General features: G+C 48.7%; 1 protein-coding gene and 1 long non-coding RNA gene across 3 annotated transcripts in view; one reads left to right on the top strand and one right to left on the bottom strand.

Annotated features, from left to right (window-relative positions):
• Positions 1-3,871: 3,871 nt before the first annotated feature.
• LOC119465925 (regulator of G-protein signaling 20) overlaps positions 3,872-25,265 on the top strand; it is a 148,347-nt gene continuing 126,953 nt past the window's right edge. Inside the window, exon 1 of one of the 2 annotated variants that reach the window (XM_037726400.2) lies at positions 3,872-4,142. In XM_037726400.2, the coding sequence (XP_037582328.1) occupies positions 3,981-4,142 (162 nt within the window). In that variant the 5' untranslated portion in view covers positions 3,872-3,980. Of the gene's footprint in view, positions 4,143-23,970; positions 24,123-25,265 lie in introns of those variants that run through there. The other variant, XM_037726402.2, reaches the window with a different exon arrangement.
• LOC125940612 (uncharacterized) lies at positions 15,904-23,783 on the bottom strand. The gene is made up of 3 exons (XR_007463805.1): positions 23,604-23,783; positions 22,600-22,744; positions 15,904-16,042 (listed from the first exon to the last, which is right to left on the bottom strand). It is a non-coding gene; the product is annotated as an uncharacterized LOC125940612 (long non-coding RNA).

The raw sequence follows: 25,265 nt of genomic DNA on the forward strand, positions 1-25,265 counted from the left end.
CTTCGGTGGGAGTCGATCGCGCCACCTTTGGCCTTAAGGCGAAGTTAATTAAGGCATTCGAACCCAAGACCTTCGGTGATAATTAGGGCAAGGTTAGTTACAACACAGTTAATTAAGGTAGCGTCAATTAGGGCACTCGAACCCGCGACCTTTGGTCGGAAAAAACAAGTAATAGAAAGTAACAACGCACTCGTATCACAGTATCAAGTAATTTAATTAATGTCACCTGAGCGCGCAGGCTTTTTTCGCATTCGCGCTTTTTGGCGTATGCTAGAGTGACTGTCATTTTTTGGAACCAGTGATGCCAAATCTAGAAATTTATTCCTAGATATAGGGTTTTGGGCACCAATTGTGGGATTTTGCGTCTTCGTGGCCATATTTAGGGATTTTTTAAACATATTCACAGCAGTTTCGAACGAGGGATTCGTACTCCTTAATTGGACCATGTTTTGTAATTGCACATTTCGATTCTCTCTATTTCGCCCTTCACTGTTAGCTGAGACGCCGTCATCATCATCGGTATCAGTCACTTCGATGAATATGACAAGAAATCAAGATTAGATCGTTACAAAATGCTTCCGCTGCAATCGGGCAGATGAAAATTGCACCTAAACTGGAAGCGAAAATAGGGTGACGGATTTCACTATTGATTCAGTATTTGATCAGACACTGTTGTTCACGGTATTCTACATGTACCTTTATTTTTGTCCCGCCGGAAGAATCATAAATAATATTACGTCATAACCGCTTCCTAAAGGCGAACGAAGAATGGTGTGAATAGAGTGGAATACAAGCCGTACATAGCCTGATCCGAGGTTTCTGTGTTGAATAGCGTTAAGAGTGTTTTGTCATGAAATGATTGCAATAAAGGGGACGGTTAGAGGCGCGCCGGCCCGGTTAATTCACTGTTCGGGAAGAAAATGAATAAATATCTGGCATGCGTAGATTTCAGCATTCGTGATGCTGCATCAGAAGGTTTTGTAAATGCTGAATGGATGTCAGTCCTTTTCGCCGGTCTTTACATCACGGAGTCACTACAAAACGATAATTCATTCCCTATCAAGAAAGTACAGGTACTAAATAAACGGCATCCATGCACCTGAAGCACGTGAGCAACGATAGGAAACTGGAACAATTTGAGTTGATTCGTAGTGAATTTTGCAGCATGAGAAGAGTTGAGTTACAAATGATTATCACGTGCTTCGAATACAAATCCCTAGCACTGCCTTCATCATCTGTCACCTTGTATGATTGCGACTAACAAAAATCAGGCCCCTCGTTACCCCTATTCTTCTCGCTTTTAGCACGTGCTTCGAGTTTTACAGCTTTTGTGCTTATCTTTCACGCTGTACAGTACCGTCGTTGTTATGCCCGACATTAAAGGCGGACTGTTTACTCGTGAAAAACAACTAGACATTTTTCAGGGTATCTAGGAATTTTTGAAGAGTTTTTCTAGGGCTATCTTGGCACAGGGGGTTGGCATCACTGAATGGGATGCCGGAGCTAGCGCTGTAATTCGCCTCCTGCAAAATTCTTGCTCCGAGGCCCGCCACTGCAATCGACTCGCCCAGCTCTCGGTCCTTCTCCCAATCTCACATGATCGACTATACAAACGCACAAAATGCGCGCGCGCGCGCGCGAGCAGATCATCTGACCCCGAGTGGCGAAGCAAACCGCAGCACATCCGTTCCCTGCGCGGGGCGTACATCCTCGGCGTCGACGTCACGCACGTTTATCAGCCGCGAGAGCTCGGTCGTCGGCAATGGTTTCCGTTTCCTCGGCGGCGCCTTTCTTGGAAGATACGACGACGGCAGCGCGGGGTGAAGGCGGGTGCACGAGGAGGTTCTCTGGCGTTCTCGGTATATCGCGAAGAGCCGCGGCTCGCGGCCTTCGATGCCTCCGACTAACGCACGCAGTTCGCTCCCTTCTCGGGCTTGCTTCGTTTTGCGACAAGCTTCGAAGAGACACCACAACACTGTCTGCTACGATATCTGCGCCTCAGCTTCCGCTACCCATCAAGTGAGAGGGGTTCTCGCTTTTTTGTTTGACCTCCGTTTCGCCGGACCCGTGTCTTGTGTCCGAATGCAAGAAGTCGACCGACGTGTGTTTGTCGGTCTCCCGCTTTTTTTTTTTTTTTGTGTGTGTGTGTGTTTGGTATCGCTCGCTGCGCGTCGTCGTCGAGTATCTCGCTGTCAACTGACTTGAGGTAGTACGTAAACTCGTGTTCGCACCTAGAGTGCCTGTGACGTTCTGCCATTACGTCAGCTTGTGTTTTCAGTTGCGCAGTATGTTTTCGTCGGTCTCCAACTGCCTCGCGTCGAATGACTGAGGGAGGACGCTCGTGTTGACATCTAGAGTGTCCGTGTTTTTGTTGCTGTTACGTCAAGTTGTAAGCGTTTCGCAATTTTTTTGGTTGCGCAGTGTATTTTCGTCGATCTCCGCCTCATCGGGTGCCTTGCCTCAACTGACAGAAGGAAGAACGCTCGCGTTGACATCTAGGGGAGCTGTGTCGTTGTGACACTACCTCAGCTGTAAGCATTTCGAAGTGTTTAGTTGCGCAATATATTTGCGTGAATATCCGTAGTGCAGTCTTTAGGCGCCGATCCTTCACCCGACGCTGGGAAACATCATAAAAAAGAGCTCAACTTAGAACCGAGTAAGCACTGCAGAATCAGTTGCTCCAAACAAGATTTGTAGACTTCTTGCAACGTTGTTATAGGGCTTCCGAACCTTTTTCAAGAGTGGGCTGACTTGCGGTAGGAGCTTTATTTTAACGCATATTGCATTGCTGATTAAAGTGACACTGTACTCCAACTGAAGAAAGTACAGTACCAGAGAGGTGCTGCACACCGCTAGTTTCGTCACGTTCGTCAAATCAGCTCCTGCTTTATTTTGCCCTCGCCACGCCGTACAAGCGGCAACGCTGACCTCTTCGAAGACAGTCTTCATTCGCCTGTTGTCTGACGACAGCTAAGCTGGACGACGCAGCCTACAAGAAACAGGGGCGCCGACGGAAGGAAATTCTGTCACAGCCATTAGCTAGCTTCTCTGATCCACCTCTGCCGAGCGACACGCGTGATGCGCGAAGCTCAACAAACGCATCAAGAGCACCGGGGTTTGAAGGCAAGGAGGGGCCCTGTTTTAATTACGCGACAACGGAATCTCCGAGGCTACTACTGCGCCACGGTCATCGACAGGAGGGAACTGAGCTTTCTGGAGACGACGGACGGCATCGAAGCAGCTCGCTAACCCCAACGACGCCTCCGGAATCGCCTGTTCGTCCACCGAGGAAGCAGTCCTGTCCAGGACAGAAGAAACGACGCCGGAGACAATCGTCTCGACGAGGATCAGTACGCTACAGCCAAAGACGACCCAAATCAGCGTCTGACACAAGAGAGAGTCAGCCAGAACCGACAGTTAGAGACCGAAACTCGGTAGCCTCAGTGCAGCAGGTCAGCCAGACTCGGGTTCCGCAAGACCTCCGGACCCAACCGCCATCCTGTTCACATGCAGTGAGCGCTGGTCTTCCGGTGTCCGATACGGCACTAGACGTAACAGTACCACATAGTGAACTGACCCGAGAGAACGCAGAGGCGACGACGCCTGCAGCGCCTCGGCGTAAGAAGAGTTCTCGCAAAATCAGGAGATCTTCATCCCATTGTCAACAGGAGACAGTTGACCCAGGAACGACTAGCTTGACCGGTGACGCCGGTACGCCAGTCACTCAAGAGCCACCTGTAACGCAATCAAAGGGGTCAGGGTCTCGACACTGGAAGGATATTCCAGAAGACGAAAACGAAAGGCGTTGCCAAAGGACTCTGTCTCTTCGCCGACCGGTAGGCTCTTTTCTGAGTGCCGGTCTTTCGACGTCGGGTCCCGGCTCGAGTTCCAACGAGAGCGCCTGCCACCGGCGTCCGTCACTGCGATATTCGGGAGGTGTTGTGTCCTGCGCCCTGAGACTCGTGACCGACGTGGCCGCCATGTTGGCCTGCGAGCATCGGCTGCGACCGCGGCCTTTCCTGGGAGTTCTCCCGCGAAACTGCACCAGTTACAGCCGTGACAAGGCGTGCAGCGCCATCTTGGACGACGCCAACCCGGGATCGCGACCCGCGTCAGCACCAGCACCGGGAAGATGCAGAACGGTCAGTTTCCTGCGGTTTCTCACTTTCTCTTTTTACTGCTTATGGTGTTTTTGGACCGCTATAGCGCTATGGAATTGTCCCCGGATGTAACTGCAGTGCACATGTGTTAGAAGTTGTTTCTAAGATGATGTTCTGCGGTATAGAGGGACGTTTCTATTTCAACAAAACTGGTATGCTCGACTGGAACATTATGCGTTTACGGTGTACTCCCCATTATAGTAAAAAAAAAAAGAGATTCAAGACAGAAAAGAAAGCAGGATGAGCGCCGAAGATGCAATACTTCACTGAGCGTCAGTGATGCGTCTTGCGTCCAGTACATTTTACTACGTATCGTATATAGCAAATGCAATACATACATGTAGTAAACGTGTTCTATAGTAATTGTATTGCAGGAACGATTCTATACAAGGATTCAAGGACACTGACGGAGTGCGTCCGCCCCTGTCCCGTTTTTTTTTTTTTTTTTTTCCGTATTGGGGGCGATATCAGTTCAAGTGTTCCCGACCGCGGAATAACAGGTTCGTTGTACGCTCCTAAGTTAAATGCCGTGACGTTTATCTTCAGATTACCGTAAAAATTCTTCTCTAATCCTTCCGAGTGAGACCGGCCGCTAGTGCGTGCGCTTCCGTGGCCAACCCCTTCAACGACGCTGATCTCAGACACGCGAAACGATCCTCCGCGTTTTCATGTGATTCACGCGCAAACTGCCTCGAGCCGCCAGTCGCGCGGCAGTTTTGCGTGTATTCGCGGGCATCTTTCACGCTCGGAAAAAACACTTTTATGTAGCACGTATTGAGCAACAGAAAGCTGTATGGGGGATTTTCTCATGTTGCCCTACAATCTTCTCATTGACACTATTCATCTGACTATATAATAATTGAGAAGTTGATTAGGTAATTAAGACTAATTATCTAATTAGGCGGAATGCGAGAAATAATCTGAGTATCTCCAAGCGACGGTAAACAACAATACCTTGGTTCGGTCCAGGTACGTCGCATTTGCATGTTTTTTTTTTTTTTAAGTTCGGCTAAAGTTAAGTGAAACACCCTGTATATATATATATATATGAACTAGAAGAAGGGGAACAGAAACAGCGGCCCGTTTTTCGTAATTCGGTTGTCGTATATTTTATTTATTTATTTATTTATTTATTTATTTATTTATTTATTTATTTATTTATTTATTTATTTATTTATTTATTTATGTCAACGTACCTTACAGGGCGCGATGGGGCATTGACCAAGGACGGCCTAGTAAAAGTTACATAAGCAATAGGCGGTAAAATTCCATATAAACAGGCACAAAAAATGGTAAACAGGCAAGGCATGCTACAACAGAGGAGTAGGGACACTATATTTTATCGAAAATACGATACACATGGGAGGGAAGGGGGGGGGGGGGGGGGCGAGCGCTGTATAAATGTAACACACACACACGCACGCACGCACGCACGCACGCACGCACGCACGCACGCACACACACACACACACACACACACACACACACACACACACACACACACACACACCGTCGGTGACAATTCGCTCCGCGCAGAGGCAGGACGTGTGTTGAGTGAGCTCCTGAATACCAATTTGCAATGTGGTGAACGCGGTTTCAATCGTGGAACCGGGACACATTTATCTTGGATTTACCTGCTAAACCGCCACTGATATTCTTCTTTTTTTTTTGTTGTTGTTACAATGATTGAGGAATGCGCAGTACATGGCAGGATGTACGCCTATATATTCCAGCGATCTTCCGTCTATGCTCCTATCTCGCGCATCTGCCTGTACTGCATGCGTCGCTTGCTGACGCAAGACGCGAATAAGATGGGCAGGCTGTTGAACGTAAAACTACGCAATTAATCCGACGTCCATTCATTCGAAACACAGATGCCTATAGAAACGAACTGAACAGTTCAGTGCGTTTCCACCACAGTGCAATGGAGTCAAAACTCCGAACCCCGAAGAGAGCGAGGCCGCAGGTAATAACCTAACGGGCATCGCGCAATACAGCGAGCGCTCTGGCTTTTTTTTTTTTTTTTTTTTGATCAGCAGATGGCATCGTAAGCGGTTCGGGATGGGTCACGTGAAGAAGGGGCGAAGTGAAAGGGAGCGACGGTCGTTTACCAGAACCACCGGTGGGGGGGCGTCGACGGCAAAATGACCGCGGGGTCTGCTGTGGTCACGGATCGTCGATCTCGGGGAGAGTTCTCGGCGCGGTTCAGATTGACGCTTTAACCGTTCCTCCTCTCCTCTTTAGCGAGGGGGGTGAGGGGGCGGAGATGAGACCACGCGCTCCACTGGCTGCGATATCGACCGTCGCGCTTATAAGCCACCTGCTGAACGATGGTGGTCCGAATGAACCATACACCACGCCCCACCTTCAACTCTTTCACTCCGTCCACATTTCTTTCTTTCTTTCCGGCTTTCGCATTTCTTCCGAGCACGGCTTTCGCGGCGCGCCTGCTTTCTACATGCCGTATTTTCTCGGATATATGGACACTCTTCTCTCTCGCTGTCATCTCGGGCTTCGACGACCACTGCGGGGGAGGGTGCACCGATTCGGAAAAAAACGAAAATAGAAGTAACCATTAAAAAATAACTCTGTGTTGTCCAATGTATAACGAATGCTATGCTGAGTTTGATGCCTTGAAAGGCTGATTTAAGTGCCGGGAAGCTTGATACGAAGCCCATAGTTACGTTTTAGGTATGCTGTAGTGAAGTTACGGCTGTGGATAGTTTCGTTAACCAATTGCTAATTATTTAGTTGCTACACTAATTATGTTTAACCTCCGATAACATGTCCTTGTTTTCTTGTTTCTTTCTTTTTGTTTTGTAAATATGTAATCACCATGGCCAGGTATCAAGGTTAACAAGTTCGTCAAGTTCTCCCTGATGTGAAACTGTGGGTATAGTGCGGATAACTCGGCTTTTTCGGGCAGCTGGAGGGCCAAAATATGGTGGCAAACGACAACCGTCTAGAACGTGTCAGGAGATGTTGGCGGAAATGAAAGGACCGTGATTTATAGTGATAGGATGGATCGTGCTGTTCGCGATTTAGGTAGGAATTGCTAACTTTTAACTGGCACAGAAAGTCGCAATAAAAGCGTTAAGTGGTGCGAACTGGCGGTGAAACCTTGGTACTTGAGTTGCAGTCAGTGAAACTACTGTACGCAAGTGAACTGTTATTAAGTGCCACATACTTGTTGTTTAGAATCGCACTCTTCATACTACGTATGCGTTTGCGCTTTATTCTATGCGTGATACGAAGTAAACAGTAAGTTCGCGCTAACGAGTGGCGCTGCCTTCGAGGCAACGAGTGGTACCGTAAATAGGTGCAGAAGGTGCAAAGAAACTTGGTTACCGCTTAGCTTGGCTTGGTTAAAAGAAGCATTGGCTTATACAGGGTGTTTCAGCGAACACTTTTAAAATTTTCTTTAAAATGCTTGTGGCACATAGCACAAATATAGTCCATGAGCTGGTCATTACTTGCACGGAAAATTGAAATGCATAATCGACTAATTAACAGAAAAAAACAATAATTCAGTTTTAACTAATTACATTATGGCACGTGTTACGATCTACAAAGTTTAGCGGATGAGACTGAATTCGGCATATCCGCTTGAAAATAATTGTGCAGGTGAGACCATTTATGAGATATGCACCGTGAAACTTAAGGTAAAAATACAGTGTCGTTCCAGTTCCTTTCTTAACAAAACGTCGTTTTATGCATTGAAGCTCAAATGTAACTGGAACGCCAATGCATTTCTCCGCAATGTTCATGAATTAATATCTCGAAACTGGTGCTATCCTGAGAATTCGTTACAAGTGGATCCGTCTTGCGAAGTCCCCGGCTAAAATTTGTAAATTGCAATATGTGCCTTAAGTTAATTAGTTAAAAACGTAATTATTGAATTTTTTAATTAGTCAATTGCGCATTTCATTTTTTTTGTCCAAGTAATGTCCGCCTCTTTAAGTAGACCAGCTCATGGACAAGATCGAACTCTGCTATCTGCCACAGGCAATTTTTAAAAATGTTTGGAAGTGTTCTCTGAAATACCCGGTATATCAGCAAAGCAGTTCCGCAGAAAACACCACGGAAGCACGTATACTATGATTGAAGATATATTTCAACACTTCACAAAACACGAACCGCGAGGAACATCCAGCTTGATGAACGAACGATTACTTTCTTACAAATAGGGCCACACTGTGGCAGTGTAGAAGCTACATCAATTCTTAGCAAATAGAAAGGCCGAATGCCCCTCGAGTTGTGTTCATCCGCGCCGCGTCGTCTGCTCAGCGTCTGCTTGCCATCCTGTCGACACATCGCATGCATGGTTTGTGGATTGACGCAACAGGCTTATCCTTCACCAAGCAAAGAGAAACCTCTTTAATCCAACTATTAAGCAGACATTTATGCGTGAAACTATATTCCGCTGCGCCTGTGTACGACAATGGACAATACGCAGAACCCGCAAGTGCGCTTCTCCACACACCTCGTACTGAGAACGAAGATGGTGGACCTCGTGTAAAATCGTAATTAAGGTAGCCGCGGACTGGCGGCGACATTTCTGCCGCCTTCCGTACCCCGCACCGTCCAATCAAGCTTTCGAAACGCGTGTATAAGCTTTAACCGAGATAGATAGTTTAATGATATCTGAAGAGATTTGCCTGGTCCTGGCATGCTTTTAACACTGCTTCTAGCGAGAGCACGGTCATCTTTTGGTTAGGGCAAGGTAGACGTGCGGGAAAGCCTGTTTACAGAATGTTGCGTATCGTTCATTTAACGTATATACAATGATTACAGAATGGGTGCCGAGAGAAGGGAAGCGCAGTCGATGGATGGATGAGAAACTTTATTAGGGTCCCTTATAGGGCGCGCGTTAGCGCGCAGCGGGCCGGTCCCACGTCGGGACAGAGAGGCCGAGCCTCTCCGCCATGTCGCGGGCCCGTTGGACAGTCCATAACTGTTCTTCGAGGTTGGGGCTGCGTAGAACCGCATCCCAGCGTGAAGAAGTGTTGCTTTCATCGCCGCCTAACGCGGGACACCGCCAGAAGATGTGAGGCAAGTTCGCTAAGTCATTGCATAGTGCACATGCATTTGTTGTCTGAATTTCGGGGTAAATTTTGTGAAGAAGTATAGGGGGTTTGGGTATGCCCCCGTCTGTAGAAGCCTTAGTGTTAAAGCTAGAGATCTATTGAGTTTACGATGTGGCAGGGGGTAGATCCTCCGAGCCAAGCAAAAGTGTTTAGTAGTCGAGGCCGGCAGAAAACTAGGTGGGGTGTTGAAATTAGGAAATTTGCAGGTGGAACTTGGAATCAGCTAGCGCGAGACAGGGGTAATTGGAGATCGCAGGGAGAAGCCTTCGTCCTGCAGTGGACATAAAAATAGGATGGTGATGATGATGATATAATGATGCATGACGACGATGACGTCACGTTCGCCTGTCAAGCCCGCGGGTAGAGCGCAGGTATAGTGCCGAGCGGTGGATGCCCCCAGTCCATTGATCCCCGCCGCACAAGATCGCGCCAGACGATGACCCGCTTTCTGCGGTCACGCTATGGACGAGAAGCGAATGCCGGACAGCTGGTCAACCTCCCTCGCTTGTGACGTCATAAGTGTTTCTACTTTGAGGCGCTCCTACCTGACTGCGTCGATACTGGCTGCGGAGTCGGATTCTATTTATTCGTCCATAGGTTTCCCCGCTGGCGTTCCTATAAATACAGCCTCACCAATGATTTCGGACATACCTTCGCAGAATGCCGTGGTCACGCAGGGAACGCGAATTTTTTTTTTATGTGAAGCATTTCTTGCCGAACATTCGCCACTTTAAGAGTATCTATCTATCTATCTATCTATCTATCTATCTATCTATCTATCTATCTATCTATCTATCTATCTATCTATCTATCTATCTATCTATCTAGTCGCCTACGTCTTGGTGTTCTCATGGTCGTTTCGTTAACTTGGTATGTACCAAAATTGGCAAAGTATGACAAGAGTGTACGACGAACTTAAGTGATACGTCATGACAAGTGTGTCATGTAGGTCATGAAACAGCCGCCTACGTCTTGGTACTCTCATGGTCGTTTCGTTAGCTTGGTATGTACCAAAATTGGCATAGTATGACAAGAGTTTGTGTCTTTTCGAATATAAGGGACAATTACACTCACGGGTAGTCTCGAGAGCGGTAGAAGCCAGTTCTTGTGAAAGCTGTTCCGAATTATTCTGCCGCAAGCGAGCCGCGCTTGTCGCGCGGAGGCACCGCTCACACTTTTTTTTGTAGCGTTAGCTACACTGGCCTAGCCAAGCCTGTTTCGCGCGGCACATCAAGAGCCGTGCTGCGCATGCGCAAGGATCAGTGATGTCACACGGCTTGCGCACCGGAGCCACCAGAGCCGGCACCTCTCGCGCACTCCGCCGCCGCCGCGCGCGACTCACCGCCGCCGGTCTGCGCATTCCAGAGGAGTGACGTCGTAGCCGTGGTAGACGCACTGGCGCGGGCGCGCGCTCGCTGTGCAGTCGCCGTCTGACACTGCGCTGGAGCCGCTGCGCTTCTGACTGGCGTTTGCCAGTGTGGTATAGCCATGGAGAAGGAGAGCGCAAATGCTGCTCAACAGCGCAGAAGAACGGAGAAGCTTGATTCATAAGAATAATCTTATCTTAAGAATAATCTTAAGAATAAGCTCAGAATAATCAGCTGAACCTTTGCTAACGCTACGTATATCCTGGCATAGCCGAGCTAAGCCACTGCAACTTTTTTTTTTTTTTGTCCAGTGACCGTGCACCGCTTCCTAAGCGAACGCTTGGGGTAGATAATTTCACTTCACGTACTTCAAGTCGTTGATTAAGAATGCCGATATTCTAGGCAGCCTGTATGCATGAAATCGTTGTTTCAATTTAGACAAGATGTGACCACTCTGCCCACGTTTGCATCCCTTCAAAACAATGTACAGTGCTGACATGTGACGGGCTGTTCCTTTGTTTCATTTGTGTCTTCGTTACTGTTTCACGAAGCACCGCGGATAACTGAAATCATTGGCACATTCGCCCGAAGGGCGAAGCATGCACTGACTGCGATAGCACGGTTTACCGTTGCTCTTGAATTACTCGGACCGTGTTCTAACTATTGATAGCTTTCACGTGACGTCACACACACACTTTATCACCGTTTTGGGGCACCAACATGGCGACTACGAGCACTTCAGTCCAATCCATCTTATTGAAAGCTTTCACGTGACGTTACGGACCCAGATTGTCATCGTGTTGGTGCACCAACATGGCGGCTACGATGACGTCAGTGCAAGCCATTACACGCAGGTGCGCCAACCTTTTTTGGCGCCTTTCAAAGCTATAACACCCAGTGTAGGGACCTGTAATGGCATCGCACTGGCGCCTCGGTGCTTCCAGTAAAGATCGGCACCAGTGAAATTGCACAACTTTCAGATGTTGAGCACTAATGCTGTTTCGCAAGTTTAACAGACTGAGAAGATTGAAGATAAAAGGCACGCGCTGCGAACGAAACAACTGATTACTTTTGGCGCGCTGTAATTTTCAGACATTCTGAGAAATATTTCAGTCAAGTATAGACAGCAGCTCACTTGAGCAACTCTGGCGGTTGAATATTAAAGCATCTACATCGCATACGTGGCATAGGTAATCAGTGGCTTACAGATGTTTAAATATACAGGGTGTTTGACTTAACATTAGCCGAGCTTTAAAAATATGCACATGCCACGTACCTCGACAGAACTAAGGTAATGTTGTTTGCCGTCGCTTGTAGATATTCAGATTATTTTTCGTATTCCGCCTAATTAGGTTATTAGTCCTAAATAATTAATAATCTTCTCAATTATTGTAGTATGATGATAAGTGTCAGTGAGAAGATTGTAGAGCAACATGAGAAACTCCCGATACAGCTTTCTGTTGCTCAATACGTGCTACATAAAAGTGTTTTTCCGAGCGTGAAAGATGCCCGCGAATACACTCAAAACTGCCGCGCGACTGTCCGCTCGAGGCAGTTTGTGTGTATTCGCGGGCATCTTTCACACTCGGAAGCACGAAAATGTCAATTTTCAGAAAACGAAACTATCAAGTTCACAACTCTGTAACTCATCAACGAAAAACGATATCACAATTCTGTGAATTGCATTTAATAGTACATCTAAAGCGGACAAAATTGGTATGTTACATATGAATCTCAAAACATTTAGTAATATTGAAATACAGCTTTTGCAGAACCCTTGTACACAACGTAACGAATACACGTAAGGTATAAATTGACATATCGAATTTGTCCGTTTTGAATGATCTAATGGATTCCGTTTACAGAACCACGATATCTGTTCTTGATGCAGATCTATTAATTTGTAAACATCGTGCTTATAATTTTCTCTGACTTTCGATTTTTGTGAATTCTTTTAAAAAATTCAGACGCTAATTCGGAATTCCGCTTGCAACAGTCTCTAGAATTTAACTTTGTCTCTCAAGTGCAAGAAATTTCATTAAAATCGGTTCAGGGGTTATCTCAGAAAAGCGTTTCTGCGTTTTACATGTATTTTAATAGGCCGCGTCGGAGTTGGGCCCGTGCTAAAGCTTACCCTTAATGTCTCCTGCCCACATCCAAGTAAACTATTCGCTTACCTATATAATCATCTTCGATCATTTCTACATAATCTTGAATGCGTTAGCATTGTACATATCACTCAGTAGTTCCAAAATTCTAGGAGTCAGCAAATGGTTAGCAAGTTATGAGACGGGCCGATCTCGAAGCCAATGTGAACGCGTGGGTTGGTTGATACTGATACCAGTGCATGATACGTGCTCTATTAAGTGTTTTAATATGATATCATAATAAACAGAGCATTATGCACATCAAAGCGTTCTTCGGCGAAGTCGGGCTGAGGTCGACGGAGTGGGTAGCGGAGCGCTGTGACGCACAGAGGCACGTGACTGGGGGAGTTGCGGCGAGCGCACTGGATTGTGCACTGCTCTCCGCCACATTTATCTGTATAAAAGTGGTCGTAATAAAGTGATGTCGTTGGATAATCGTCGAATGACATGGGGGCCATATTACAGTTATTGCATTACCGCCGCTCAGTTGTAGTATTAAGACGTGTCAGTTGAGGACACAGCTGATGGTTACAAGATTGCACAATACTCGCGCCTGGTTGAATCAGGTGATCACGTGAACACGGAGTGGTGGTGGTGCGATAGAGCGGTCGCAGATAGTGGGATAAACTCGAAAATTCCTGTCATTAGATGATTGTCCGCCTATCAAATGGTAAGGAGGCGTCATTGCTAAAGCATCATAGTCTCCTAATTCTAGCAGATTAATATAATTCCCCCTTTAGTGTCCCTTTAAAGAATCCCAGGTGGTGAAAATTACTTCGAAGCCCTCCACTTTATACGGCGTCCCCCATTACCCGTGCGCTGAGTAGTTTCGGGATGGTAAATTCCAATATTTTAACAGGTCTGGTATAGTAAAAAAACGCTGTGAAGTGCTGATCGAGGTCGCAGTTACCGCTAAATTTAATATGCAGTATCTTTCGAGCTGACGAGCTTACGCACTTTAAGTCCTCTATTGTGCTATTCATTCCGTTGTTCCCTATAGGATCTTCGTCTTCCATATACGTCTGCTATAGGATGCTTGTCTGTTACCCGGAATGGAAGTCAATGAGACGGGAAAACTTATTTATTCCGCTTGACAGGCGGAGCCGGGAGGGAGCTATGCTAATCTAGTAACGTTGGCTATGCTTGCGCGTTTGTTAGTTCCCTCTACTTCCGCGATGTCGCGCACCTATTCCTGCGCGAACTGCTTCACCGCAGTGTCTTGGCCGTGTACGATTTGATACGCCAACTATTCATGCATATTCTGTAGCTGAAAAGTCTATATTGTAAGAGTTCTAAGGAGGAAGCGTAAATAACGCTGTGTCATTCATTCAAGTCAGGTCTTCAAAAGTTCATTTATTTACCTCAAGTCGCAAGGCATTGGCCAGAGGTATACGTACGTGTTATTGATGTACGCTTTTCTGTGCGTGTACACCGTGTTACATTCGGAAATTGTCATTTGTCAGATGTTTGGAATCATGTTTGGGAAATGCGTGTTTTCCCGCTTACAACTTTTTTGGCACTTCATATCTCGGCGCTTACAGCAACGCTAAAAGAACAGGGGATTATGTGTTCCCTGTAATGCAAATTACTGAACACGTAAGAAGTCAGACTGGCGAGTTGCGTTATTGATTGTTTGGACGCAATTTTATCTTGATGTGTTCTACGCGAACATTGAAAAAGAAAAAAAAAAAAGACTTCGACATTAACTCATGTACTATCGTATGTTCCGTGGCGCAGCTGAAGATAAAGCCTTGCCGCAAGTACGACTCTTTTTTTCAAGCGAAGCTTGTTATAACTCACAGATTTCGGTGGCGTTCATGTGCGCACAAAATTATCATCATCAGCACTGGCTCGAGCGTCGTCATCTTCTTTCGCAGCTGGCTGCGTTTCCGCTCATCATTCCAGCGTAGAATTTACCTTCTCTTCTGTCGTCTTAATGGGGAGGCTGTGTTTACGGGGGTATGAGCCATTGCTTAAGGGGGTATGAGACATTCATTGTATTTCGTAACGGACAGATTTATTTGGAAGAAATTCCATGGAAATACACCCAGAATGAACCCGCTCGGGAAAGGGCTCGTCAGCGACGTGCCGCTTCTAGCGTGAGAGCTTCCGAAGCCCAGGCGAAACGTCAGCGAAGAGCCGCGGGCCCGAAGTTGAGGGAGCGGAGGAGGAGGATCAAGCGAGCTCTTTGCGTTACGTACTGCATGCAAAAGTACGAATAAGTGAAAAGAAAATAATGTGGCATTACGCCTTATATAAACTTTGCATGATAGAAATTTATTATTTGACACGCATTCAAATTTTTCAAGAAGACCAGCAGGTAAGACCAACAGCCAACTATTAAGTTTCCTGTTGGCTGCCAGGTGCCATCTCACCGCTGCCATCCAGTTATTAGATCTTGCCGTTGAGTGCGGGAGTTGGGCGACGTTGAGGTGGACTTGGAGAACTGGAGGTTTATTTACATTATTTACAGGATTAGAACAAAGCAAGTATACAGTAAAAGAGCCATCGTTATAAACGGCAGGCAGCAAATCGGACGCTGCGGCCACGGCAAGAAGACCGACTCTCTTCTCGATCTGTCTTTCGCTTTTAACCCCTTCGGTCTCTCGGGGTAACGCCATTTTCATCCAATCGTCGAGTCCGCTCAGGTGTCGTCATTTTCCTCCAGTTCGTAGGGGCCTGCACAGGTTGCGTCATATTCGGCCAATGGCGACGCTCCAAGGGCTCTATAGACGATAAAATCATCGCCAGACGGCGCTACCGCGCCTCCTGACAGCGCCCCCAATGTGGAAATGTCAAGCAGCGCAGTCGCGCCGCGGCGCAGTCTCCGCCCGCGCTTTCCTTCGCTGATCGTGCTCACGGTGATCCGTTTTCGACGGCGGCAGATCGCCTGCTTTCGGAACAGCGATGCAAACATTGCAATGCGGTATCAAGAAGGTGGCCGACGCCGACAGCCTTTTGCGAGGCGGCAACCTCAAGAAAGGGGAGCGTCTGCTTCCACACGTGTATGCTGTTGAACAAATTGTCGACGGTGATGTGACAGTGAAATCGAAGTGACATGTCGCAGGTATCCGACAAGATCGTATATACAACGTCGAATTAGAGGTATACACCGAGTTCAGTAATTTAGTCTTATTTATTTCTCTATGATGCAGTCACAAAGCGGTCATGCATGCTTGCAGAGATGTGCAGAGACGGTGACGATTGCTATTGGTTTGGTTGGTAGCTGGGCGCGCACGCACGGCTACTCTCATTTTGGCTCCCGGGGAGTGTCATCAGCACTGTGAGCACAGAAAGAAGCACATACATCAGGCACCAATAAGCATGCCACTATACGAACGAGAATCACCTTGGGGCCAGCAGCACGAGCGCAAGCATTAGCGATGCATGCCTCATCAAAGCAAATCTAGTTTCTCGTCGGGCGAATGCCCCCGCCGCAGCTATAAAGTAAGCTCGCACCGATGGCCGGCTACGATGACTCTTGGCAGAAAGAGTGACGCAGGAAGAACGTGCGAGGTGACAATTACCTTAAAGCATGCTCGGATATTGTGAACCTAGAAAACATGACCAAGCAACAAACATAACGCGCACGCCTCGAGCGGCTGCTTTCCGAACTGACGCTTACCGACGCACGCGACGACCGCGGCTTGCATTAAGTACGCATGGCTACGACACAATAGCAGCTCGCGGCCCCATTCGTTACCTGCACAACTAGTAATTTAAGTTGTAGTGTTTGGAAAAGGGAAATAATTCTTGAGCTCGTTCTTGCTGATCGCGAGTGAACGCACAGTACAATAAATAAATTCGGGCGTTTCGCGTGCCAAAACCACGAAATCATTATGAGGCACGCTGTAATGGGGGGGTCTCAAGAATAATTTTACCCACCGGGGGTTCTTTAATGGGCCTCTATAAAAACCTCCGATATTTTGTAAAGATTTCAAGTAAACAGTGCTTGCATGTAGGCTCCCTAGTATTTACCACCTTCTCGCCTCGCAAAGTTTTTATATAAATACGCATTTGGTGCCGCAGCTAAACGTCGCCTCCTCTCCCTCCCTCGCGTCCCCCCACGGCCTTTCGCTCGACGGAAGAAGTCGCGTTTGCTCTCTCTCTCTCTCTCTATATATATATATATATATATATATATATATATATATATATATATATATATATATTGTAGTGAAGACGAATGCCCGGCGCTGCAGCCACATCGCCAGTCATCCGGGAAGCGCGAGCTCGAGATTGCCGGAGCCGCTCTGGTTGAGACACGCTGCCAACGCTGCCAACGCTGCCCGCTGCTCTCTCGTACTGTGTTCACATTAGATTCTGGTGGAGGTGCTGGGTATTCGTTTGGCAGCGTGTCTCAACCAGAGCGGCTCCGGCAATCTCGAGCTCGCGCTTCCCGGATGACTGGCGATGTGGCTGCAGCGCCGGGCATTCGTCTTCACTACAATATATATATATATATATATATATATATATATATATATATGGTGATTGTAAAGGAGGAAAGAGACGCTTAATTCTACAGCCCTTCAAGGTGGGGCATGTGAGGAGGGTGTGTAGGAAGTCTCCTGGTTTACTGCAAAGTTTGCATGAGGAGGGGAATTGGTCTGGGTATCGTGCATGTAGCAGCAAGGGGTATGGGGCAGTCCGAGTTTGTAGTCGACGCCAGTGTGCGGCCTGCGCTATGGTGAGGGATGGGGCTGGGGGTGTGTATTCCCTTCGTTCGTCCCGGTAGTACGAAAGGATATCACTGAAAGAAAGCAGGCGCTCCCTGGCCCGTAGAGGGGGCTCGACTCCTCCTGCCCGGAATGTAAGACCTCGGGCTAGGGAATGAGCCTCCTCATTGCCAGGGAGGCCGGCATGTGCTGGCGTCCAGATGAGGGTTATGGGGTGCCGGGGCTGCCAGAAGCGTAGTAAGCAAGCAGCGGTGCGGGATATGTAGCCGTTGGCATAGTTTACAATGGCAGATTTGAAGTCAGTGATAATTTTGGTGGCAGATGTAGAGATGAGAGCAAGCGCGATGGCTGCCTCTTCTGCCTCTGTGGTGGAATTGGTGATGATTGAGCTGGAGGTTAGAAGCTTTGCCTGATTGTCGGCTACCGCCAGGGCCATACGGGAGCCTGACGTATACTCTGCTGCGTCCACGTAGACCACATCATGGTCCTCGCTGTACTGTCTGTGGAGGGCCCGAGCCCTTGCTATTCTGCGGTTCCCATCTCGCTCAGGGTGCATGTTCTTGGGGATGGGAGGTATGTTGAGGTTAGAGCGGAGGATAGAAGAAAGGGGGACCCCCTCGGTAGGGTGTGTAATTGCGGTTAGGCTTAATTGGGATAATAGAGCCCGGCCAGCGGCTGAGTTAGATAGACGGGATATTTGTGCCATAAAGGTGGCTTCTGTGAGTTCCTCAAAGGTGTTGTGGACACCGAGTTTGAGGAGACAGCCCTTCAGGGAGCACGGCCCAGAACGCGCGTTTGTTCTCCGCCGTGCGTTCGCTCCCCGTGAAAGCGCGCGTCCCTCGCGCTCTTTCACTCGCACATACAGCGTCCGGCGCGCGGCGACGATTTCATCGCCGTTGACGTCATACAGAACCTCACGGCGACAGCGACGGCAGAAATCCTCTTTGAGTGTCCATATAATTGCTATCGCAATAAAAACAATGCCGTGCTCCTCTCCGAGCCTTTCCGGTAGTCGTCGGTAGTCAGCGGTCGTCGTCATGTCACCAGGGTGCATCTGGTGGTGTCATGGAGGAAGGAAACTTTCCTTCCTCCATGGGTGGTGTCAACGGGGGCGACGATGTCGATTGGTCGAGCAAGAACCTACGACTTCCGGTTAGTCTGCCAGCGAGCAAGACGCGAGCTCCCTGACCTTCCTCGTCGTGTTGCTCGCTTGTGCGCCCTTGCGAATCGGTAATTACAGCCCGCAACGCAAGTGCGAATTCGCTCGCGTTCTAACACAGTCGTGCTTTGCGGTCTGATTAGCTGCGCGAACAGAGAGCGACAGTGTTTGCCTTTCTAGACCCATTTGTGCGGCAGCCTCACCACCGCCTATCGCTCGACGGCGCCGATATCGTCGTTAGGCCTTCTCCGGTCACTTCAAAGCTAAAGCGAACGGCGCTTCGGAATAAATAGCCGACGCTCACAAGCCGCAATATTTTCTTACCGTTGGTGTCACTCTTCGCAATAATTGAACACATAGAAGAAAATACGCCGTCGACTGCGATGCGAGCACAGCCGAGCCGGTCGTCTGCCGTTGGTAGTCGTGCACTGCAGCTGAGCTCGACAAGTATCGGAGCTCTCGTTCGTGTTTAACGTTTGACAGTGGATATCGTTTTCATGAAATGTATAATTTATGCATCGCTTTATCTAGCGGAAATTATTTTACTTGGACCAGAAGCTGCAGCCGATGTTTTCGTCGACGGTGGCGGAGGCGCGCAGCTTCGCGGTCGTCGACTGGCCCGTCAGCCGTGCGGTGTGCCGGCCGAACTGCCGTCTACTTTGAACACGTACCTCGCGGGCGGCAGACGTTCTACGGCACTGGAGGCCGGTTCGCCGTCGGTATGTTTACCGCTAGTGCGGACGTGCCTTAACCGGAAGTGGACAGTGTTTTGAAAAGCGCGTTGGCGATTACGTATGTCACGTGACATTTGGAGGAGCCCTCGGCGAGGTGGAACGACCAGCCGACGAGGAGAGCAGCGAAGGAAAGAGTGAAACGAGCGAGGGCCGTGTTTCGATCATCAAACCCGTGTAACTCCGCTATTACGGCACCATTTCGAAAAATTCTCGCGGCTACGTGTTCGCTGAAGATTCGTGCGCAACTGCAACACCCCAACTAAATTTCGAGCTCTGGGTGGTTTAGGGGCCCTTTAATGCATTCCCAATTGTACAGCAGGCTTTTCGCCTTCACGTGTTACAGGAGTGTAACATGCTGCCGAATTTTAGGGGCGAAGCTCCTTAAAGCGGCACCCGTTCGTCCCTCGTCGTAGTAGTAGTGTGTAACCAGTCTGAGAAAAATGAGAAAAAAAATTCCGAAGTTGTGTCCGTAGCGCGGAATCGAACCAGGGACCCCTCGCTTCCGAGCGCGCGGCGTTAGCCCACTACGCCACGAAGCACACATAGACACAAGCACCACGATGACAATAAATACCCAACATTAACGAAAGGCCGCGTTTCTAGCGCGTTTCTAACGCGTTTGTGCTAGCGCGTTACGGCCCATGTAAGAAGCTGGTGTAAGACGCTGTGGCCTCTCCGCCTTACCTTCAACGCGTTTCGAACGCGCTGCCCAAGGCGGTGGCAAGTCAAGTTCAAGTCGAGGAGCGTTTATGAATACGGGGGGTATACTCTCTCAGCAGTCATGTGATGGCGTCGGCAAACGCGGTGCACGTTCCGGCATGTGTAAATGGCTGCGTAAGACGCTGTGGCCGCTCCCCCTTACTAGAGAGTACTGCACGTCTCTAACGCGTTTGTGCTAGCGTCCCCTTAAGCGGGAGATCCGATGATTCCCTCCGGAGCTTCGCCCACTCATCATCATTCACCCCGTGGATATGCTGTGATTTTTTTTCCTTAATGGTTAAAGAAAATACACTTGTCTCGACTTGAACCTGAAAAACTCCCGCTGGTTGGAGTCCGTGCACAACACAGATGTCTCATTTTTTCATTGAGCATAAAGGCTTCGTAACAAGAAAATAAAGGCTGTCTGCTTCCAGTCAAAACACTGAATTTGGCATAAACGCTTATATGTAGTGTTCGGTAACATTTCCTATACGCTCACGTTCTCACCGGAAAACTTGTGACCTAAGGACACGTCGAGCAAGATATATAGGGCGAAATATTTTGGTTTAATGAACTGTTAAACGTGAGCGAATCACGAATCGAAGGCCGCCATCATTGTAGATACAAAATGCCATGACCTAATTGAACATTGGTGAATCTGCACAGTAATTATTGACTAGATGGTCACTCATAATGCTCTATTTTTGCGTTAGCATTAGGAGCGTGAAAGTTAAAAAAAAAAGTTTACGCGTGCGAAGTATGGGAAGCCGATCACGTGGTAGAAGTAGAGAGAGGAGGTTATATATATATATATATATATATATATATATATATATATATATATATATATACGCTCTTAAAAAGCTCCCTTCTCTACCTCTTCCATGTGATCGGTTTTCCTTACTGGTTAAATAAAATACACTTGTCTCGACTTGAAAGTAACACATAGGGTCCCGCCAGTCGGAGTCCGCGCACAGCACAGATGTCTCATTTTTTTCATTAAGCATAAAGGCTCCGTAACAAGAAAATAAAGGCTGTCTGCTTCCAGTCAAAACACTGAATATGGCTGAATCGCTTATATGCAGTGTTCCGTAAAATTTGCCTACACGCTCAAGTTCTCACCGGAAAACTTGTGACCTAAGGACATATGTCGAGCAAGATATATAGGGTGAAATATTTTGGTTCAGTAAACTGCTAAACGTGCGCGAATCATCGCTGTAGTTACAAAATGCCACGACTTAATTGAACATTAGTGAATCTGCAAAGTAATTATTGACTTGATGGTTACTCATAATGCTATATTTTTGCGATAGCATTAGGAGCGTCAAAGTGGAATGAAGTGTACGCGTGTGAAGTATGGGAAGCCGATCACGTTGTAGAGGTAGAAAGGGGAGCTTTTAAATGCGAAACATTTCTTGGCGAACATTTGCTCCTTTAGCAGTATCTATCTATCTATCTATCTATCTATCTATCTATCTATCTATCTATCTATCTATCTATCTATCTATCTATCTATCTATCTATCTATCTATCTATCTATCTATCTATCTATCTATCTATCTATCTATCTATCTATCTATCTATCTATCTATCTAGCCGCCTACGTCTTGGTTCTTGGTACAGTGAAGGGAAAAACCGGCTGTGTGGAAATACCACCCACGTGGCAACCCAGCAATAGTAACTGTAGAAAAACGCACATCCTAGAATCCAGTCGAGAAATTGAGGCTGCCACTTTCCTCATGTAACTCACTTTCCTCATGCACTCACGCACTCTCAATCGCTCGATTCACATCGAGAACGAAAGAAAGTTCAAAATCCGCGCGTTGTGCCGCCCGCCAGGCATCGGCTAGTGGCGCCACCTCGACGAGCCCCGGGCAGTGATCCCGGAGAGCCGCCGCAGTTGGAACGCGAGGTTGTAGTGGGCGGTGCCCGCCCGCACTCGGCGGCGCGCTCCGGCGCTTGGTCCCGCTCTTTTGACAGGCGCAGCTGCGCCTACGTCACAATGACAAGGCCGCGTTTGCCCGTCTGTCAAACGAGACGTAAAACGACCTCTTAGCGTTGTTTTGTAATCTTTTCCGAAGCGTCTGTAGGCGGGGAAGCTAGTTCGCGGTGGATTCGTTTCTTTCTCATTTCCCCGCGTTCGGTCGTGCTGCCGTATCCCCTGCACCCAGTCCTTCTAAACCCCCACCATTTTTTTTAAACATTTTTTTCTACATTTTTTTTTCTATTGCTAAAGCTGGCCTTTGGGAACGCTGGGAGCGCCTCGTACAGAACGTGGGAGGCCTCGATATCGGCACTGAGCGGTTTTCCTGAGCAACGCGGCGCGCAATTTGGCCCGAGCTTCCGGATTCCTGATCGCTTTTGGCGTGGCTCCGTTAGCCTTCCGCAGTTACTTCAGTTTTGTTTTGGTTTTTGCCTGGCGTTGTGGGTTTCGCCGCAGTACACGACGGTGAGGCAACGTGCACCCTTTACAGGGCGTGGTGGAGCAGTGGTACACTACGCTACGGTACAAGGAACACTGTCTTAACTTGATTGGTAGGAAAGCATATCAACCACATTTTGCTTACCGTCCAATTGCTAGAATTTTGACACGAAGAGTTGACTTAGTGTATCAGAGACGATTCCTGGAAGAGTTGCACATGTGCATTCCTATTCTGAGGCAAAATTGTGCATTGCATAATGGATGATCGATTGTATATGCTCGTGACGAAACTGCGGAAAGCAAAGCACAGGTTGAAGTGATAAAAGCATTTGTACTATTTATTTATTTTTGTACAGGAGATGGTTTGACAAGCGTTTGACAAGACAGTACAAAGGCGGATTGCTGTATTGGTGCATTGTTTTGAATTTGATTTTAGGCCCTTTGCGCCGCCCGAGATGCTTTGTCATAACAGTCCTGTCCTTCCTACAATCTCGGTACAACGCCGGACTGAATTTAACGCTTTGAGAATGCTGATATATTGACGCATGCTCGTACCACGTGTTCTTGTCAACGTCACCCTCCCTCCTTGTTTCGCCACCCATTGCCTCCTCGCCGGCCCAGGGTTGCGAATTAGAGCATGCAAGTTCCATCCGCCCTCCTTGCCTTTTTATACTTTTTTGTTATTACATTTTCTTTATCCTATTATACTGCTTCTGACATTATATAGGAAATCTGACCGCAGCTTTGAAGCTTCGTATACTGCGACGGAGATAACAGTAGGCAACTTCTAACTTCGCGCCACGACAGCTTACCTGAACTTGCTTCGAAAGGTCGCTGCTTGAAAAGAGCACATTGTTTTGTTGCTGCCTTTCGACAGCGGCATTTGTCGACAATGGTGGTTCCCAATTTTGAATGCGATCTTTTTATCCAAAATCGAAAAAAAGAAAGAACAGACGTTGAGCAACAACAGGGTCGACAGTCACGGTACGTATTCAGAAATGAAACTGAAAGGAGCCGTTTCCCGCTGCGGTTGTTGCTATATCTCGAAGAACGCGAGCTTCAATCGAGATCCGATGCTCGGGAGATTTTGTCGAAGTAGCTCTCTTTCCAGTTCGCTATAGCTTCAGCGGTAAAAATGCAAACATTTACCTGCACAATGCCCGGCTCAAGAGTCTTAAAATCAATCGATAGCGGAATTTCACGCACGAAGCATTCGCAGGACAGACGGCATGTCGCACACGGCAGCCAGCTCGGCGGGCAGCCCCGGGCTCCAGCTCGGACCGCGGCTCTGTCTGGAAACACTGTTGTTCTAGCGGGCTTTTCAGCGACACCTCCCGACGTCGCTGGAAACCAGGGATCGACAGAAGGGGAAACAGCTGAAGGACAAGGCGCTCGTCGGAGAAAGTTGTGGCGGCGGCGGCGCTAGCGTCAGCGTCGACGCCGCGCGGTGGCGTTAGCATCGGCAGCTGTTCTCGCGTGAGCCCGCGAGAAAGCAAGGTGCCGCCGCCGCCGTCGTCGCAGTTTTTGTGCTCTCTCGCGGGCGTTGCCATGGCGACCGAGCTGTCAGGGTGAGGAGCGGGGGGAACCCGTGCCAGCGATGGCGTCCGACCGCCTGCGCTCCGAGCCAGGACCGCCCTGACCTGGACTCTCGCGCCGCCGGGGCCAGAGGTGAGTGAGCTTGCCGGCGAGCCCGGAGTCGGGTCTCGGCCACGGCCGAAATTACAGTTCCGCACGCGAGCCGAACGGCGCGGCCCTTCTTGGGTCGCGGCGCGAGACCGCGGAGTCTTCACCCAGCCTCCCTTTCTTCGGCGCCCGCTCGGGGTTCGAGCTCGACTCGCCGACGACGACGACGGCGCTGTGCAACGCGCGCGCGCGCGCTCGCTCTCCCTCGCCCAACGCACTCACGCACGCACACACGCACACAACGCCACACTCGAACTCGCATCGGCGTCGGCGGCGAAACCGAGCACTAGACTCGGCTATCCGTCGCGTTACGTTACGTTTTCCGATCGCCTTCGGTGGCGTCAAGCAACGATACGAGACAACTGGTTGAAGCGACGCAAGTGGGCTGTAGCGCTAAGAAAACGCAGCGGCGCAGACCCGAGTTCAGCAGGCGCCGACCGCGCGGTTCCAGTAATCGGCGCGTTTTCTCCGCACACTTTCCCGTTGCCGAGACGTTCTCTTCACACTCGTTTCGGCTCTCGTTTCGAGCGCGTCTCGAGCGGGGGCGAAAGAAAATTGATAATAAACGATGGAAGCGTAAACACGGATGGACTGACCGGGTGCCGTGTTTTGAAAGGACCGGCCCCCATCGCCGGAAGGCGAGACAATCCGCAACGGTGGGGGGTTTGGAAGCGCTTACCTCCGGCGATGGTTGAAGGTGGGCGCGCGATGGGAGTTTCTAGAAACGACCGGAACCCGATGCGATTGTGGCCTATACCCCCGTGTTTATTTATAAGCAACCGTAATCGCAGTTTCGTAATCGCAGTTTTGAAAGAAAAAAAAAAACACGAAGGAAAGAGGAATTACGGGTGCAACCTCGAGTTTTGAGAGGTAGGCTTCGGGAAACGGGCGCCACGATTGCCTGTCGATCGGGAAAGGCTTGCCCGTCGTCGTGCGACAATCGGCTTTCGAGGCTCGGGCCGCGGTTTCGATTTGTGTCTGTCTGGTCCCGTTTAGTTGCTAAGCACGAGGCCGCGGGATCAGATCCCGGCCGTCGCGGCCGAATTTCGATGGGAGGGCAAAATTTGGGGCACGTTAAAGAAGACCCCCAGGTGGTCGAAGTTAATCCGGAGTCCGCAACTACGGCGT

Source organism: Dermacentor silvarum, chromosome 10 (genome assembly GCF_013339745.2).
Source record: "Dermacentor silvarum isolate Dsil-2018 chromosome 10, BIME_Dsil_1.4, whole genome shotgun sequence".
NCBI classification, from domain to species: Eukaryota; Metazoa; Arthropoda; class Arachnida; order Ixodida; family Ixodidae; genus Dermacentor; species Dermacentor silvarum.